The sequence below is a fragment of the Prionailurus viverrinus genome, chromosome D1 (genome assembly GCF_022837055.1).
Source record: "Prionailurus viverrinus isolate Anna chromosome D1, UM_Priviv_1.0, whole genome shotgun sequence".
Lineage (NCBI taxonomy): Eukaryota > Metazoa > Chordata > Mammalia > Carnivora > Felidae > Prionailurus > Prionailurus viverrinus.
The window spans coordinates 33,165,491-33,181,742 of record NC_062570.1 but is presented as its reverse complement, the minus strand read 5'-3'; the positions used below and the strand labels follow the sequence as shown (position 1 = coordinate 33,181,742).

At 36.0% G+C, this 16,252-nt stretch overlaps 1 protein-coding gene across 1 annotated transcript in view; it reads left to right on the top strand.

Moving 5' to 3' along the window:
* The window catches only part of ARHGAP42 (Rho GTPase activating protein 42), a 326,220-nt gene that overhangs the window by 91,484 nt on the left and 218,484 nt on the right, over positions 1–16,252 (top strand). Inside the window, exon 3 of the mRNA XM_047877771.1 lies at positions 14,342–14,403. Within this exon, the coding sequence (XP_047733727.1) occupies positions 14,342–14,403 (62 nt within the window). The remainder of the gene's footprint in view (positions 1–14,341; positions 14,404–16,252) is intronic.

Sequence of the window (16,252 nt, the reverse complement as noted above, 5' to 3'; positions counted from 1 at the left end):
ACTATCTTATTGGCTTTATTCAGCAATTCATGAATCAGGCAGCATCCAATCTAGCAGATAGAAAGGAGATCTGAAGAGCTTGTACAAGGCAAGAGATTTTTAGACCAAAGTGAACAAGAGCAAAGAAATTGCACTGGGAGCTTGCTGATTGGTTAAAGCAGGGTTATTCTCCTTATATGGAGAAAAGGAAAGTTTTGGAGTTGTGTTAGGTAACTTGTGCTAAGCAAACAAGCAAAGGTTGGTTGACTTAGGCCTTCTTTTTCTCAGAGAGCAGGTATAGAAACTTAAGTTTTCATTTGCTAACTTGGGGTTTTAGCATGAATGACTCCTTCATTGGACCTAAGCTGGTTACTTTAATAAGTAAAAGGATCAGAGATTAGACTCAGGAACTTGCTTTTGTACCTTTCTTCTACTCTTTTTAGCCTGTTTATGCCTGTATTTCCTGTCAGTAAAAATAAGTACCTGAGTGCCAACTAAGTCTAAGGCACTATAAAATGGGACACCCGAGGGGAAAATGGCATGTGTGAAGATTATGGGCAGGTAGATAAGACCTAATATGTTAGGGGATGTACAGTTTTAGCCTAAAGGTAGTGAGAAGCATTGCAGTGTGTTAATCAGAGCAATGATATTACATTTGCATTTTAAAAAGGTTAATCTGACTGCCTTATGGAAGATTTAAGAAGGCTGCCCCGGATGACCTTTTTTAAAAAATGTTTTACTTGGCTGTATCTCTGGGTTTGTGCCCAGGAGAAAATGGGGCATGGGTAGCCTGACTTTAATAATGTAACTTATGGGTATGATACCTATGTTTTTCTTTTAATACACTTGCATTGACCAACAGAGCCAGTTAGAGTGCATCTCTTTTATTTTCTGTGTAAATAGAATGTCTTAGTAAAATTGGAATCATATTGGTTGGCTTGTTATTGTAAGCCTGAACCATGACATACCCACAATGATGTTTTTTTTCCCTAATTTATTGCATGATAACATAAAGATGTTTTATCGCCTATTGGTAAACATCAGGTACCATAAAGGTAAGTGGTGGCCTGAGTATGTGTTAAGTACATAGTTTACGGTTTGTTGGTAATTTCCTAGTTTACTTACTGGAGTTTATCTGCTCATGTTGAAGATAGTCTGCTTTGAAAACATATTTTGAAGATAATATTTTATCTCAGTTTTCTTGGTGTGGAGTAGTTTATATCTTTGTCTGGAAGCTGCATTTCTTTAGTACTATAATGATCTCATACCTTCTTCATGTACATGTGGAGGTGGGAGGGTGGGAAGTTGCACAGACTATTGTCTATATATCTATATATCTCTCTCTATATATATCTATATATATTTTGAATTATCAGTAAATGCTACTTCTTACTTAGAAATGGCTTGGTTTCAATCCCAAGTTTAGTATCTTAGAGTGTAAAGAGACCTTGAAGAACATGGGAGCTATCATTTTGCTTTAGAAACAGGCGGAATGATTTGTTAAAGTCACAGTAGTTAGAACCTTGATTGCCTGGCTCCTAGGTCAGGAACTTTCACTCTTGGGTTTTGTTTATTCGTTCATTCATTCGTTCATTTATTCAGTAAAGCCTTATCAAGCACTTGTGATATGTCAGACACTGTTTTGAATGCTAAAAACACATCATTGTGCAAAGCAGAAAAATAATCCCCACCCTAATGGGGGTTTGTCAGAGGAGTTAGATGGTAAAATGTATAGGTTCACTATATATTAAGTTAGACTGATAAATGCTATAAAAAAGGAGATAAAAAAGGAGATTGTTTAAAAAATTAAGTGTTTTTAATACAGAGACAGCTAATTTTAAGATCATGGCATTACTGCAAACTGCTTGTAAAATGAGCCAATTATTTTATCTTTCGTTATCAGTGTCATCAATCAAATTTACCTGACCATGAAAACACTGACCTATTTCTAGATTAGAAACCTTGATGCAAAAGCCATAAGGGTAGAAAATACTTCTGAGCCATGCTAGCTTGTAAGCACTAGATTTTTTTCTGAAACATTTAGATGTTAAAGTATTTCTTCACTGCATCCTTCTGCTCTAGACCATTGGATTTCTTCCCTTGCTTGGGCATATTTAGTCTGTGCACTTGAAGGTTCATTGTCTTGATATGTGCAGTCTTGAGGAAAGTGAAGGTGTAATATCCTTTTTCAGCTGGAGTACAAGAATTGAGAGCCAGAGAATATGTTAGAGGGCTTTGCCACATAGTCTAAAGTTTCATTTGTATATTCTCAAGAGACACTTAAGGCTTTTGATTGAAGTTGCCCTTTAGGAGGTTTATTCTGGCATCTGTATATGTGATAAATTATAGCATGGAAGTATTTGCCAGAGTGAGTCAAAGATTGCCTTCCTCAGCAAATCTTTTATGGACCAAGAGAGAACATTTCTAAATGTGAATGAAATAATAAAAGCACAGTTTCAGTTTTGACATAAAATGTTTGGACCAGAAAGGCAACAGTTCTAGAAACTGTGTTTGAAATAAGTGAGTTAGGAGGCAGGACATGAACACCCAGAGATTATTGGAAGACTCATTGACAAAGACAATGGCAATCATATGAACACTGAAGAGAGATTTGGTGGCTGTGGGGAAGAAACAGACTATAGAGGGAGAAATTAGAAAGCAAAAGAGTTGAAAAATAGGCCTAAAAAAAAAGTCTTGCCTTATAAACTAATCTAGGAATATGTGTCTGGACAAAAGGGCTAATTCTGGGTAATTTCTCTGACATAGAATTCAAAATAGTTGCTGAGTCATGATTTTGAGCGATGTGGAAAGAAGAGCTTTCAGGTCATGCTTCATTCTTGGGACTGAAAGAGAATGTCTTGTTTCCTCCATAACCATGAGGGCCAAGAGTACTACTTATTCCTGCCACTGAAAATACTGATAAGCTTCAAGGAGGAAGTAGAGATAATTCTTACAAATCTTATTAAAATATATACTGTTTTGTATTTAAATATAGTTTTAACTCTTAATTCTTCATGCAATCTCCCCCTGCCTGCCTTCCACAAAAGCCAATAGTTGCCAAACTGCCTGGCATCAGAATCAACTATGGGAAGCTTTAAAAATTTGATTCTTGATCTGTACCCTAGAATTGAATGAAGGTTGAATCTCCTGGGAGGAAGAGGCTTTACCTATATGGATATTCCTTAAATCTCCACAGGAGATTTAATTTTATGGAGATTCATGATGTCTGAGATAAGCCTGTGGAAAACAGCTACTCTCCACAATAGACTAGTGTTTATACTGAGGGGAGCTCAATTGGAAAGAGTACTAAAATGGGGAAAAAGTCTACTGCAGTTGTGCTTTTTGGATCACCAGATCCCCAATGTACAGCATTCTCCCAGTGGAGCCACTAACGCTGTAAGAAAACATGTTTGTAGGGAAACCCGGTCATTTATTGCCATATTGTCCTTCATAGCCTGAAAAAAAGTTTTAGTTTATGCAAAACAAACAGGTGTGTACCCTTAGAATGAGAGATGGCATTCATGGGCCAGTGTAGATGCTCTACAGATTTCCCAGACATGAAAAAGAATCAGCTTTTCAAATTAAAATCACAAAGTGTGACTTAGTTCATACTGATAGACTTTGGATTCTGTAGAATTCTCTATCACTAATGAATATATTTGTGCAAAGAACCTTATGTGAAATTTAGTACATGCATATGTGAATAAAATATTCTTGTAGCCTTATAAAATAGAGGGTAAGAATAAAAATAGTTTTATGATATAATTACCATAATACTAAGGAGAATGTGCTGAGTGCTTTAAGCATAGTAAAAACAAAAATGCTGTGAGAGCACCAAAGCTGGAGAAGGGATTTCTGACTGGGGACATCAGAGGATGCTTGAATAGAGAGGTTATTTGATCCAGGTCCTAGTGGTTAGGTAACACACAGTTTAGCAAATTCAGGTAAAGGAAAAGCATGGAAATTGGAAACCATAAGAATGTCTAGTAGTTTCAAAGTGCTAAGTTAGAGGTTAGAAATAGTAGCATTTCAGGCTAAGATACTTGGAAAGGTACCTGTGGTCACATACTGGAGGCCCCACGTTGCTTGCAATATGGAGTTTGGACGTTTGGACTTTATGCAACTCAGTAACCTTGAATGGCTAAATAATGACATAATCAAAGGTGCCCTTTAGGAATTTTATTCTGACCATTAGTGCATATGATGAATTAGAGTCATGGAAGCTGGAAAACCAATAATCAGGCTGCTATAATACTATAGCAGAGATGAAGTGATATCCTTCTATGGGTATGGAAGAAGAGTAGAGGAGAAAGACCAGCAGTATTTGGTGACTGGATGTGTGGAAGGGAGGAATGAGGTTAATCCATTGCTTGAGTTGCTAACAAAATGGTGTTTTGAGCCCATTTATGTGTTTATAGGTGGCAGAGTACCCAAGGGTAGAGAAGAATTATGAGTTAAGTTTTGACACATGTTATGTTTTGAGATGCATACAGAATCTATAGTAGAAATTCCTGGGAGGTAACTGGATTTGCTCAATTTCATGAATTTCATGAATTTGCTCAATTTCATGAATCAGGCCTGGAGTAGTGGGAAAATGGATACATTTCATGTGATTCACGCAGGTTCAAAGTTTCATCCTGCAAGTTGTTAGCTATAATATCTTGGGTATTATTTAACCTCTATATTTCAGTTTCTATTTGAAAAATAGAATGGTGAGTGAACATTTGGGTGTTTTACTTGAGACCACCTTGTGAGGTACTCAGGATTAAAGAGCTGTGTGCAGTGCTGGTGTATGTGTCAAATAAATCCCCTCCTCCTCTGCCAACCCTCAGGTGTTCCTGCTCTTCTAACTTCATGAGGATAGGAGTATATGGTAGTACCTTTGTAGACTTGGGAGGAGGAGAAACAGCTGTGTGGAGAGAAGAGTGATGATGGAAATTATAGAAATGGAGCTAGAGATGAGGAAGGGGGAGATTAGAAGCTTCATAGGGAGAAAGAGGGCCCCTTTTCTGAGACAGGCAAGTTGAAGAGAATGAATAAAGATAGTGTTAATCAGGGGTCTTAAACTTCTCTCAGAGAAGCAGGAGACTAGGCCATCTGGTATGAGTGAGTAGGGGGAAGTTGGGGCTGGGTTCTTGAGAAACAAAATTCTTTTTAGATAACCACTGTGGGAAATAGGACTAGGAGTACACTAGAGTTGAATAGAGGGATTGCCAAAAAGCAGAAGGCAAAGGGGTTAGATAGCTTGAACTCTTAGTGTCCTTGTGGGTGTGTGAATTACCGCAGAGAGAAGGTCACTAGAGGTTAAGAGGTTATGGAAGAGAGAAACTGGATATTGGACAAGGAAGGAAGCGGATGTTGAAGCTTCAGTAGGGTGGTTGCAGGAGGACTGGGTACAGAGGAGGAGTATGAATGGGGTGCCTCCGTCTTTGTGGAATGTGAAGAAGTGCTGGGAGGTGGGTTCCTAATAGTGCTAAGGATTGGGAAGGCTTGATGGAAGTGGCTGTCAGTAACAAATTACTGATTGTTCCTTTAATGCAGGATATTTGGGGCCTGAATACCCCTTCAGCACAAACAGCTCTGGGACTGTTTACTTTCAAGGATGATAAGCCTGTTCTTTGCTGTAATGTAGTGGGGTAGTACACTGGCATTACCTTCCCTGCGTGCCTCCTTTCTGCACCCCCTCCTTCCCCCTCCCTCTCCCTTGGCAATAATGGTTTGCTGGAATACAAAGACTTAGGAACAAAACAATCAAAATTAAGTACCTGCTTCTCCACTTACTAGTCCTGAGAACTTGGGGCAAGTTACTCCAGGTGATGATTGATCCTCATTTTCTTATCTGCAAAATTAGGATAAAACCTACTCAGTACCTCATATCATTACGTGGACATTAAGTGAGGTAGCATGTGTGACATCTCTGCCTCTTGGTAGAGGTGCTACAGAGTGTGCATGCTCCACATATTGGGGGAAAATGACTTCTGAATTGGGGGTTTTGTTTTGGCTTTGAGAAACAGGTCAAACACCACTAAAATAAAACAATATTAAAACAAGGCAACATCAGAATAACACATGTTTTCATTTTCTAAAATGTATGCTTCAAAAGAAAACAAAAATATGTGACTTGGAGACTGTGTTATACAGAACAATACTTATTAACAAGATCTCGGAGTAAAACATCTTTGTACTTCAAAAGAAATTCATTTGAAGTGATGAGATAGTGTGAAGAATTCAAAGAAACCAGCTAGAATGACATTTTGAAATTGTGTAAAATTTGAAAGGCTGTCTATATTTGTATGTATTCATTTGCCAAAATTTGAACTTAATATTATATAATGTATATGCTGTGTGTGTGTGTGTGTGTGTGTGTGTGTGTGTGTGTGTGTGTACTAGTACTCTCAAACTACTTTGCAGTTTGGCAGTTTCAAAGCAGATACTACTAAAAGGCCCTACCTTCATTCAGAGACAATATGGTAAGGAAAAAACCATTAGATAAGATAGTATAGAATTACTTCTGTGCCTCCATTGTGACTTTTCATCTTGGAGTCCTAATTCTTCTCAGTTATAATAGGTAATCCTAATGATCTGCTGTAGTGGTAGTAGCTCTTCTTTACATGTGAAGTCCCTGGTTTACAAAAGGTGTAAACCCTCTTTTGAGTCCCATTGTTATACCAGTGAGGATAAGAGAAACCAGACTGAAAACCACCTTAGACCAGAAAAGAGTAAAAGATAGACATCTTGCCACAAGTTCTGAATCACAGCCCAAAAGTGCAGTGGTGGACAATGTTAGAACCCATGTTCATATGCCAATGTATAGCACAGGTTAGTACCCAATGATCCATGGAATGGAACCCAAGTATGGAGGGAGACACGAAAAACAGGAGTTGGGAACTTAAAAAGGAGACTAGATTATTGGCCATAACCCCTGCAAAGAATCTGGGTAGTATGGTTAGAAAATAAATGGGAACAAGTGAAAGTAGAAAGAAATGTCTTGATATTATGGATTCCAAAGTAAAGATTCTGTCCCTTTGTCTTGTCTGGATTGGCATTTGTGTACTGGATGGAACAAACATGGCACAGTTGATGGTAACAGACAAGTGATAAAGCAGAGATGTAGCAGTTTTTAACTCTATGCAAAGTACATGGTCAACTTGATAAAGGTTTTATGACTTTTTCCTGTGTAGGCTATGCATTTCTTATTGTTCTTATATCTTAATTAGCAAACTATGTTATAATATCAAATAAATTTTTATTACCAAAATAATACCTAATATGTTCTTCCAACTTGTACATCTCATGTCTGCCAAAAACTAATACACTTGCATGCAATACTGTACAAGTATGCATTGGTAGGTTATGAAAGAAGAATTTAAATACAAGTTTATAGGGACTTGTTTTCAATAGTAATCTTTTTGATTTGGGTTTGGAAGTTAAAAAAAAAAAAAAACAAAACAAACACCAGGAGGACATTTTGGAGAACAGTTTAATTACCTTAAAGATCACTAGAATTTCTTTGTGTTTTCATGAGACCTTAAGATTCCAAGGGGCTGTGAAATGTTAGAAGAAAGATGAGTGCCTCTGAGTATGTGGGTGTATTACAGTGACCTGCCAGCATTCAACAATGGGCCTGTGATTTTTTTTTCTCCTGTTGGTTTAGGAAGCAATTTACTGGCTTTGTGAATAGGCATCCATGGAGCTTGAAGCCACAAATAGAGTGGAGCAATCTTATTTGATGTTGTGACTTCTAGAAAATAACCAGAGTTTGTGGTTGCAAATAATTTTGGTATTGCAGACAGAGTAGACAGCCCATCAAGTGGAGGGTGTTAATTGTTACAAAGACACACCATATCTAGTTGATATTGTGTGAAGAATTGGCGTCACTTTTTATATCTTACAGTTTTACAGACATCATTTCTTTTCCAGGCATACCAAAATGATCCTTTTTCTTGCTTTGTTAATGGGTTAAATTGTTCCTGAACCAAAGCTTGCTGTTCAGTTACTGTGCTACCTTTGATCTTCTAAAGGTTCAAAGAACTTCCTCAGTGGGAGTTCCAGGCATGAACTGCTGCTGTGATACCCTGTTAGTTCATTGCAAGTTTCATAGCGTATTGCGGAGTGTCACTTGGTTGTGTACGTTGATTCCACTTTTATTTTTTTAATGTGGTCAGATCTAAATTCATCTGCTGTGGTTCATATGCTCAGTTAAGTGTTGGTATTTTACTGCTTCTCTTCTACTCTGTGGAAAAAAAAAAGTGCAAGAAGGATACAAAGAAAGGCCTTGATAGTCTATGTCGTCCACCCAAATAGAATAGTAAAGTGACTATTGGGGTATTATCTGGACTTCTAAAATGATTGGATTGGTTCAATCTGGCCTTTATAGACTTTTATAAGTTTTCATGTTTTCCTTGAAATTTGGCCAAGTCTAAATCCCACTAACTCAGTTTTCCCCTATTCATCAGCATATCTGATCGTCATAGGTGATTTGCTCACTTATTAACTGAAAAATATGTTGTTGACATAATGGTATATGTCACTGAATTTGTGATCTGTACTTCTGTTTGAATATGTATTTATTCTGCTTAGGTTTGAGAAAAGAAGACTCCAGGGAGAAATATTTAACACATCATTATCTGATTATGATACAAATGTTGGTTGGATGTGAGAGAGACACGCTTTCTCAAATCTCTGAATTGTGAAATTTGTAAAGCTCAAGCAGATCAGTTGTGGAAGCTAATAGTATAATGCTTAGTACTTACTGTGATGGAGTCATGTTAACAATGAACAAGGAACAATTTTCTTTATTTTTTCTTATTCCGTCTTCTAAGCACTAACCAGGTTTTCCACAGTCAAAAGTAGTAGGGTGAACTTAAGCCTGCTAAAAAGATAGAGTGAGGAAATAGATATTTTAGATAGCTCAGGAATTTTTTAGAATTTATGATATTGGTAAATACAGAAACCATTATTATACTTCCTCAATGTGTGGGTATATTTCAGTTGTTGTCTTTGTGAATGTTTATACTCTTGAGATCTGTCATAAATATACCTGAGTAATAGATTTCTTTTGTTTCAAAAGTGTTTTTCCAATATCACATTGTAGAGATAAAAATGGTAACCTACAGCAATATTCTTAACTTCAACAATTTGTTGGAAAATTAACATTTATATATGAAACTGTGTTTTGATTGCTCTCCACTAATCTCATGGTCCAGATGGTCAGGAAGGGGAAAGATTATTAATGGTGAATACAGCCAGGAAAGTTTCATGCAGGTGGCCAGAATGTAGATAGCTAACATAATTTTCTGAAGTATCTGGCCTATCTTTTTTATAATATTTTATGAAACCTAGAATAAGAGTCAGTATGTTTCTCCTTATAGAGCAAGGAGATTATGGAAATGTATTATTAAACTTGTTAATTAATTTAACAATCATCTATTGAAAGACCACTGTGTATTAAATATTGTTTTTGGAATATTGCTCTCACTTAATCAAGCTCCTGTCATACAGCTAGGTATGGGCAGAATCTGTAATTGCAAGACCAGCTGTTATATTTGATGTTACTGTGGATCCCCAAATCAGATAATGAAATGGTTATTTATATATATATTAACATTGATAAGATATAGACCATCACATATAATTGCTTATAAAAAATGTATTTGGGAATTAGAAATTTGCATGTAATAAAAAACATTTTTAAATTTTACTTAGGTAAAGTCTTAGAAGAAATTGCTCAGGCAGTCAACATCAATAGCTATTTTGTTTAAGGCACTGTGATGGGTGGTTGCTGGAGGAATCATTTCATATGTCTTGTGCTCAAGGCCTGGTGGGGAATTTGTTTTGTGCCCAGGACTCCCTACCAGTTTTCATGGTCTCTAAAGGCTTTTGTGGGTACTGGTCACCAGAGATTCTAATACTCTTCTCTGAGCTTCTCATCTCTGAGGAGTGGCTGGGGTACAATTGGCAGTATGGATCTACCTGACTTGTGTCAGAGGTGCCTTTAGATTTTGAGGATGGGCCAGGCTAGGAAGTGACTGGCTATCCATCAAGCCCTTTGTCTGAAAACCCAGTTTACACAATAAAACTTTGAATTATTTTATACTTGCTTAGTAGGATTATTAATTCCTCTTCTTTTTCTGTTATTTTGTGATTTGTAAACTACTTTTTAAAAAAATGTTTATTTATTTTTGAGAGGGAGTGAGAATGTGAATGGAGTCGGTGGAGGGGGGGGTTGGGCAGAGGGAGAGGGAGAGAGAGAATCCTAAGCAGGCTCCACACTGTCAGCACAGAACCCGATGTGGGGCACAGTCCTCCCACAAACTGTGAGATTATGACCTGAGCTGAAATTGAGAGTTGGACACTTAACTCACTGAGCCATCCAGGTGCCCCTGTGCTTTGTAAACTATTAATGCAATACTTCAACATTATAAATAAAAAGACTTCAGGGAAAGCATTAGATAAGGGTTGAAAAAGTTAGTAAGTCACTGTTACTAATTCATGAAATGGTGTTCCTGGCTGTTCATTTTCCATGTAGGACAAATGAAAAACAGTAATATCTTCATTTGGACTAAGAAACATATAGTTTTATGGAACTGACACTATATTATTTAAAGAACAATTTTAGTTCTTTGAAGTCATTTCCCTGAAAAATCAGCAAAAGAAGAAGAGACAAAACTTATTGTCAAATTGGGACAGACCTAGAAAACTTCTGGAGGGAGAGTAGTTTTTGTTGGGAGGAAGCAGACATGCAATTGCTTTTGCTTGTTCAAATTTTTCTCCTCAGACATTCTTATTATAACAAACTATTATTGTACTGAGTCTATAAATAGTATTTATATGGGAAACAGACCAGAACACCATTCAAATAAAGCAAGAAACAGCATCATTAATATTTAGACAAGGAGGTACAACATCAAAACGATAATCTGAGTTTCCTAATTACTTAAAACCAAAATCTGACTTAAGGCAACTGGTCGATTGACTCTTGAAGCAGCAGTTACCTTGGGGAAGCCTGTGGACTTCCAAGTTGTCATGGGATGATGCTCCTGGGACTATTAGGACACTACTCCATGAGGCAGTGGTTGTTGTTTGGGTTGACCAGGTAGAAGGTTCTAGTGTACCCCAGCCAATCTAAATCAAGCTAGAGGTGCCTGGGTAGCACAGTCAGTTGAGTGTCTGACTTAGGCTCATGATCTCATGGTTCATGGGTTCGAGCCCCATGTCAGGCTCTGTGCTGACAGCTCGGAGCCTGGAACCTACCTCAGATTCTGTCTCCTCTCTCTGTCTCCCCCCACTCTCATTCTGTCTCTCTCTGTCTCTGAAAAATGAACAAACATTAAAAAACTTAAAAAAGTAAGTCAAGCTACATCTTCATTTATTCTGAAAATACCTGTTGTCAAAAAACAAAACAAAACAGGCTTGTCAGGCTTCTATGTGCTAGATATTTACTTAACTCTGGGAAAATTAGTAAGTGAATTTAGCCTCCTAAAATTTAGGCTAGTAGGAAAATAAAACATTTATAGCATGTGTTATTTTTCATTATTTAAAAAAGTTAAAGATTTTTAATAGGCTTAACAAAAACTATCAATCTCTCATCTTACAAGCCCTCACCACTTAGTTACTCACAAAGACCACTTTGAACTTTTAGCCATTTCTGTTTCTTTCATGACCATGATTGTCTTGCTACTACTTGATTTTTTCCTCAGTTTTAGATACATTCTTCTCATTTTATACTGTTATTTTTATATCATAGTGACTTTGCACATACTAAAACTGAGTTATTTAATTTATTTTCATGGTGTTACTAAATAACTGTTTTCCCAAGGGTTAGTAATTATCTTTGAATTTTCTTTAAAAGAATTGTAAATTTCCTTTCATTACATTCAGATACATTAGGATATTGATTAGTTCCATTTTTATTCTCCAGAGACATTTCTTGGAGGCTATAACCTATTGCTCCAGTCTAGATAAGATCCTGTCTGAACCTTTTACACAATAGTTGTCCTGGAATATCTCTCTGTTGACATGAGCATTTCATTGCTTTCTATGCTATATTGGATACCCTACTTCTAGATTCTATATCCTCTTTTCTTGATTTATTCTCATGTGTTGTTAGAGTGCCTTATCTAGTATCTTCCCATAAAAGAAGCATATGAAGGTAGTTGTTTTTGTTTTGTTTATTTTTAATTAAAAAGCTTAGGAGGCATTGAGTTTGAAATCTGGGATTAAAGAACTTCTTAAACAGACTTTCAACTACTTTTGATCACCTCTTATTTTCTCCCCTTCAGCAGTACTTGCTGCTTCCATTTCCTGTAGACCAAACTGATTACCTCTTGTTTTCTTTCTCTGTAGGCAATCTTTCTCTGTAGATAATTCCTTCCATTATCCACATTTTTTCGACATTTTTGTAGGCTCACCAATAGAACTCTTCGGTGGCAATAGATAGTTGCCAGGGTGATGGAATGCTTTCTGTACAAAAGTATAGTATGCTATTATGTACTCCATTTAAAACTTTTTATATATTTGTAAAATGTTTTTCTGTTCAGTTTACTGTTGTCACAAGTGGGTTGTATTGTAGCATTTTATTTTTGAAGAAATTAAAATCTCAAATTTCTAAATTAAAAAAAAGTGTCATATTTACTCTAAGGTCATTAATGTGTTTATCGGATTAATCTGAGTCTCCCAGATAATTCTTTGATTTCTCTTTTGGCATCTGTGAATAAAATCCAATATGAAGTAATCATAGTGATAGCATTTCAAACCAGCTTAGTTAGTGTAAGCCTACTAGTTCTAAAAAGAGGAGTGGAGGGAAAAAAACTTAGATTGTAATTTTAAATTCTTGAATGGAAAATATTCTTTTTCTTAATAAGTTCTGTTATGAGACTCTTGATTTATTTTCCTCACTTATCTACTTTTATTATAGGCTTTATGCCAGACTTATTAGACTTCTGGTCTTATAGAATGTTTTTAATAATTTGTATGGGTGTAGGAAGACATAAGGAGCCTAAAGAATGAAGACGTAGAAGGGAAGGTAAAGCTTACATAGAAGGGCACCTGGGTGGCTCAGTCAGTTAAACTTCAGACTTCAGGTCATTATAACGTGGCTCTGAGGTGATTTGTGAGTTTGAGCCCCACATAGGGCTCTGTGCTGACATCTCAGAACCTGGAGCCTGCTTTGGATTCTGTCTGCCTCTCTCTCTGCCCCTCCCCAACTCGTAGCATACTCTGTCTCTCTCTCACTGTCTCTCAAAAATAAATAAAAACATTAAAAAAAACCTTAAATGGACATAATTTTTGCCTTCACCTTACTTGTTTTATTAGTTTTATAATCAAAACATTCCAACTTTAGTTATATTAAGTATAAGGTATAGAAATTGATGTGGATGAATTACTGTCTTACAATTGCAATTTGGGACTATACATTTTTAAAGAATATGTTACTGTAATTCTTGACTTACATTTTGGTTTATTCTCCCAGTGTTTCTAGGAGTATTTGATATTTTCTCCAAGCCAGGGCAGTATAGTTTCAGGTAGCTTTCTAAAGCAGTGATTCTTTAGAAAGCTATCTGAACTTGTGATGAGCACTGGGTTTTGTACCTACATGATGAATCACTAAATTGTATACCTGAAACTAATATTACATATATTATAATTATTATATTGTATATTCACTAACTGGAATTTAAATAAAAGCTAAAAGAAAAAAGAAAACAGTGCTTCCCAATTTTAATATGCAGACGAACACTTGAGGATCTTATTAAAATGCAGAAACTGAGATGAGGCATTAGTCTGTATTTCTAACAAGCTCCCCAAATGCTGATGCTGGTAGTCCTTCCAGACACACTTACTACCCAGGGTCTAAACTAACTTGATATCTGAGTAATACAGAATAGAGAATCTGGTTTTAAGTATCTGTAACTATTGAGCTTCTAGATAGAAGTCAGTAACAGACTTTGCATTACTGGCTGCTAATAAGTACATCTAAATCGTACTGGATTTATTGCTTCTTAGAGATTTAATATATTCATTATTTGTAGGATTCTGTTTAGAAGCAATTTGAGTCATAAACTTTTATTTATTAATATGTTTTATACATTACATACATATACTGTATTTCCTTAGTGTCTTTAAAGAAAAAATGTTATACTGTATATGTGCTAAATTTTAATTTTCAGTATGCAAATATCTGTTATCTATAGCTGTTAGTCATTGAGATCTTATTATGTATAGTGTTCTATGCTTATAGAAACATAAAACCACAGAATATATACATATTTATAACTAGCTTCATTGTAATGTTTATTCCTGTGTAATTAGATATTAACAATGGAAAGTGGTTAATGCCTTTTTTTTTTAATCTTCTAAATAGCTCAGTCACTAAAGGAATTTGCAAGACTACTCATTGCAGTAGAAGAAGAAAGGAGGAGACTGGTAAGTCCGTTCCCCATTTCTTCAGAATAAAACTTTGTTTGGACATATTGAAAGAAAGACCAGACCTTCTGAATTAGACTTAGCCATACCAGACCCTATATTTGATAGATGTACTAAATGTTACAGAAAATATTTCTGTATGATTATGATTATCAATAATTTGATTATGATTATCAATAATTTCTGTATGAGTGTGATTATCAATTATTGCTAATGATATATACCATTTCTGTTTATTTCAGGTGTAATTTCATCAGGTGTAAATTATATTCATTTTGTTTTCCAGTTAATTCTTTTGAGAATTAAAAATATTGAATTGTCATTAGAAACCCATTCTGAGTAACCTTATAAATAACTTTAGTGTTATAATAAAGATACATTCTAAGTATTAAAGACAATTCATAAAAGGAGCAAATAATTCTTAAAAAGGTGACATTTCAGTTGGGTCTTAAAGTCTGGGAGGATTCTGTTTGGCTGGGAAGAGTGGGGAAAACATTTCAGGTTGATGGATTAACTTATTGTGGCAGTATCAGAGGATAGTTACTATAATATATTTATCCATTTACCAATATAATTTTTGTACCCATTTTGTTAAAATTTCTGTGAAGGCCTCTGTCTATGACCCTCACTTCCCATTTGTATATGGGAAAATTAGTACATTTCCCACAGGATTGTCATAAAGCATTTGCAGCAGCACATGGCACATAGTAAGTATTGATGGTAATAAAGATGTTGATTGTCTCTTACAGTGAGGGTTCCAGGCTTGTTTAAAATGCCATCTTTATCACTGGCTTCACCATCCTGTTGGGGAATTATGTATACACATATGTATATATGTGCATTAAATGTGCATTAAATGTGGTGTCATTCTGCTAATTGGATAAGGAGAACAGTTTCAGGAGGATGGCCTTGGCACAGGGAATGTTGCCTGAGCTAAGGAAGAATCACACAACCATTACTTGGCAGTCATATAATGAACTTGAGAAGAGGCCACAAGGTGGGAGAAAGTACTGTATATATTTGTAGAATAAGGCAGATAGTTCTCAGAGAGTATTAGAAGATTGACTGGTAGTTTTGGTCATAAGTAGGGTGTAAGAGGTGGGCTAAAAAGTTTTGGTGTGTGTTACAGAAGAGCAAAATTGCTAGTTTTTGAAAAGGATGGGAGAACAAATGTGAGATTTAGGAGAGATTAATTTGGTGGCCATGTGAAAGATAGATAAGGTAGACTGTCAGGGATGACTATATTTTTTTAGGAAACATCAGCCTACAATGGTCTGGTCCCAGTACAGTGTAATCTGTGCTAGATACATATGAACCATTATGGGAGACTTACATCCTTTCTGGGGAGGTCAGAAAAAGCTTTTTTTCTGGAGGGAAATTTGATTGGAGTCTTAAGACTAAATTGTATACTTTTAAGTACTGTATGCATAATCTTCAGTCCAGTTTCATGAACTATGCAATAGAAGTCCAAGTTTAATGGGGAAATGTGAGTAGGAGGTATCTTATGGCCCAGAGAAGAGCTGATGATGAAAATGGGAAAAAGTGGTTAGGGAGATGTGAAAATAGAGTTTTAAATGGTGTGGAAGCCAGGGGAATATACAATTTAGGGTTGAGTGAGGTTGTTATTCAAATCCTGTGCAAGTACTTCAGGAGAATGATCAATCAGCTAGCATGAATTATTGAAAGAATATGGGAAAGTGTGTTGTAGTTTGCAGGAGTGAAAAGAACCAAAGAAATGTAAGGGTAGTTTATAGAAAGAGTTTAGAAAGGCAAGAGCAAGTTATATAAGAGAAAAGGGATTATGGTTAGTGATAATGGGCCATTGAAGGTGGACATCATAAATATGTCA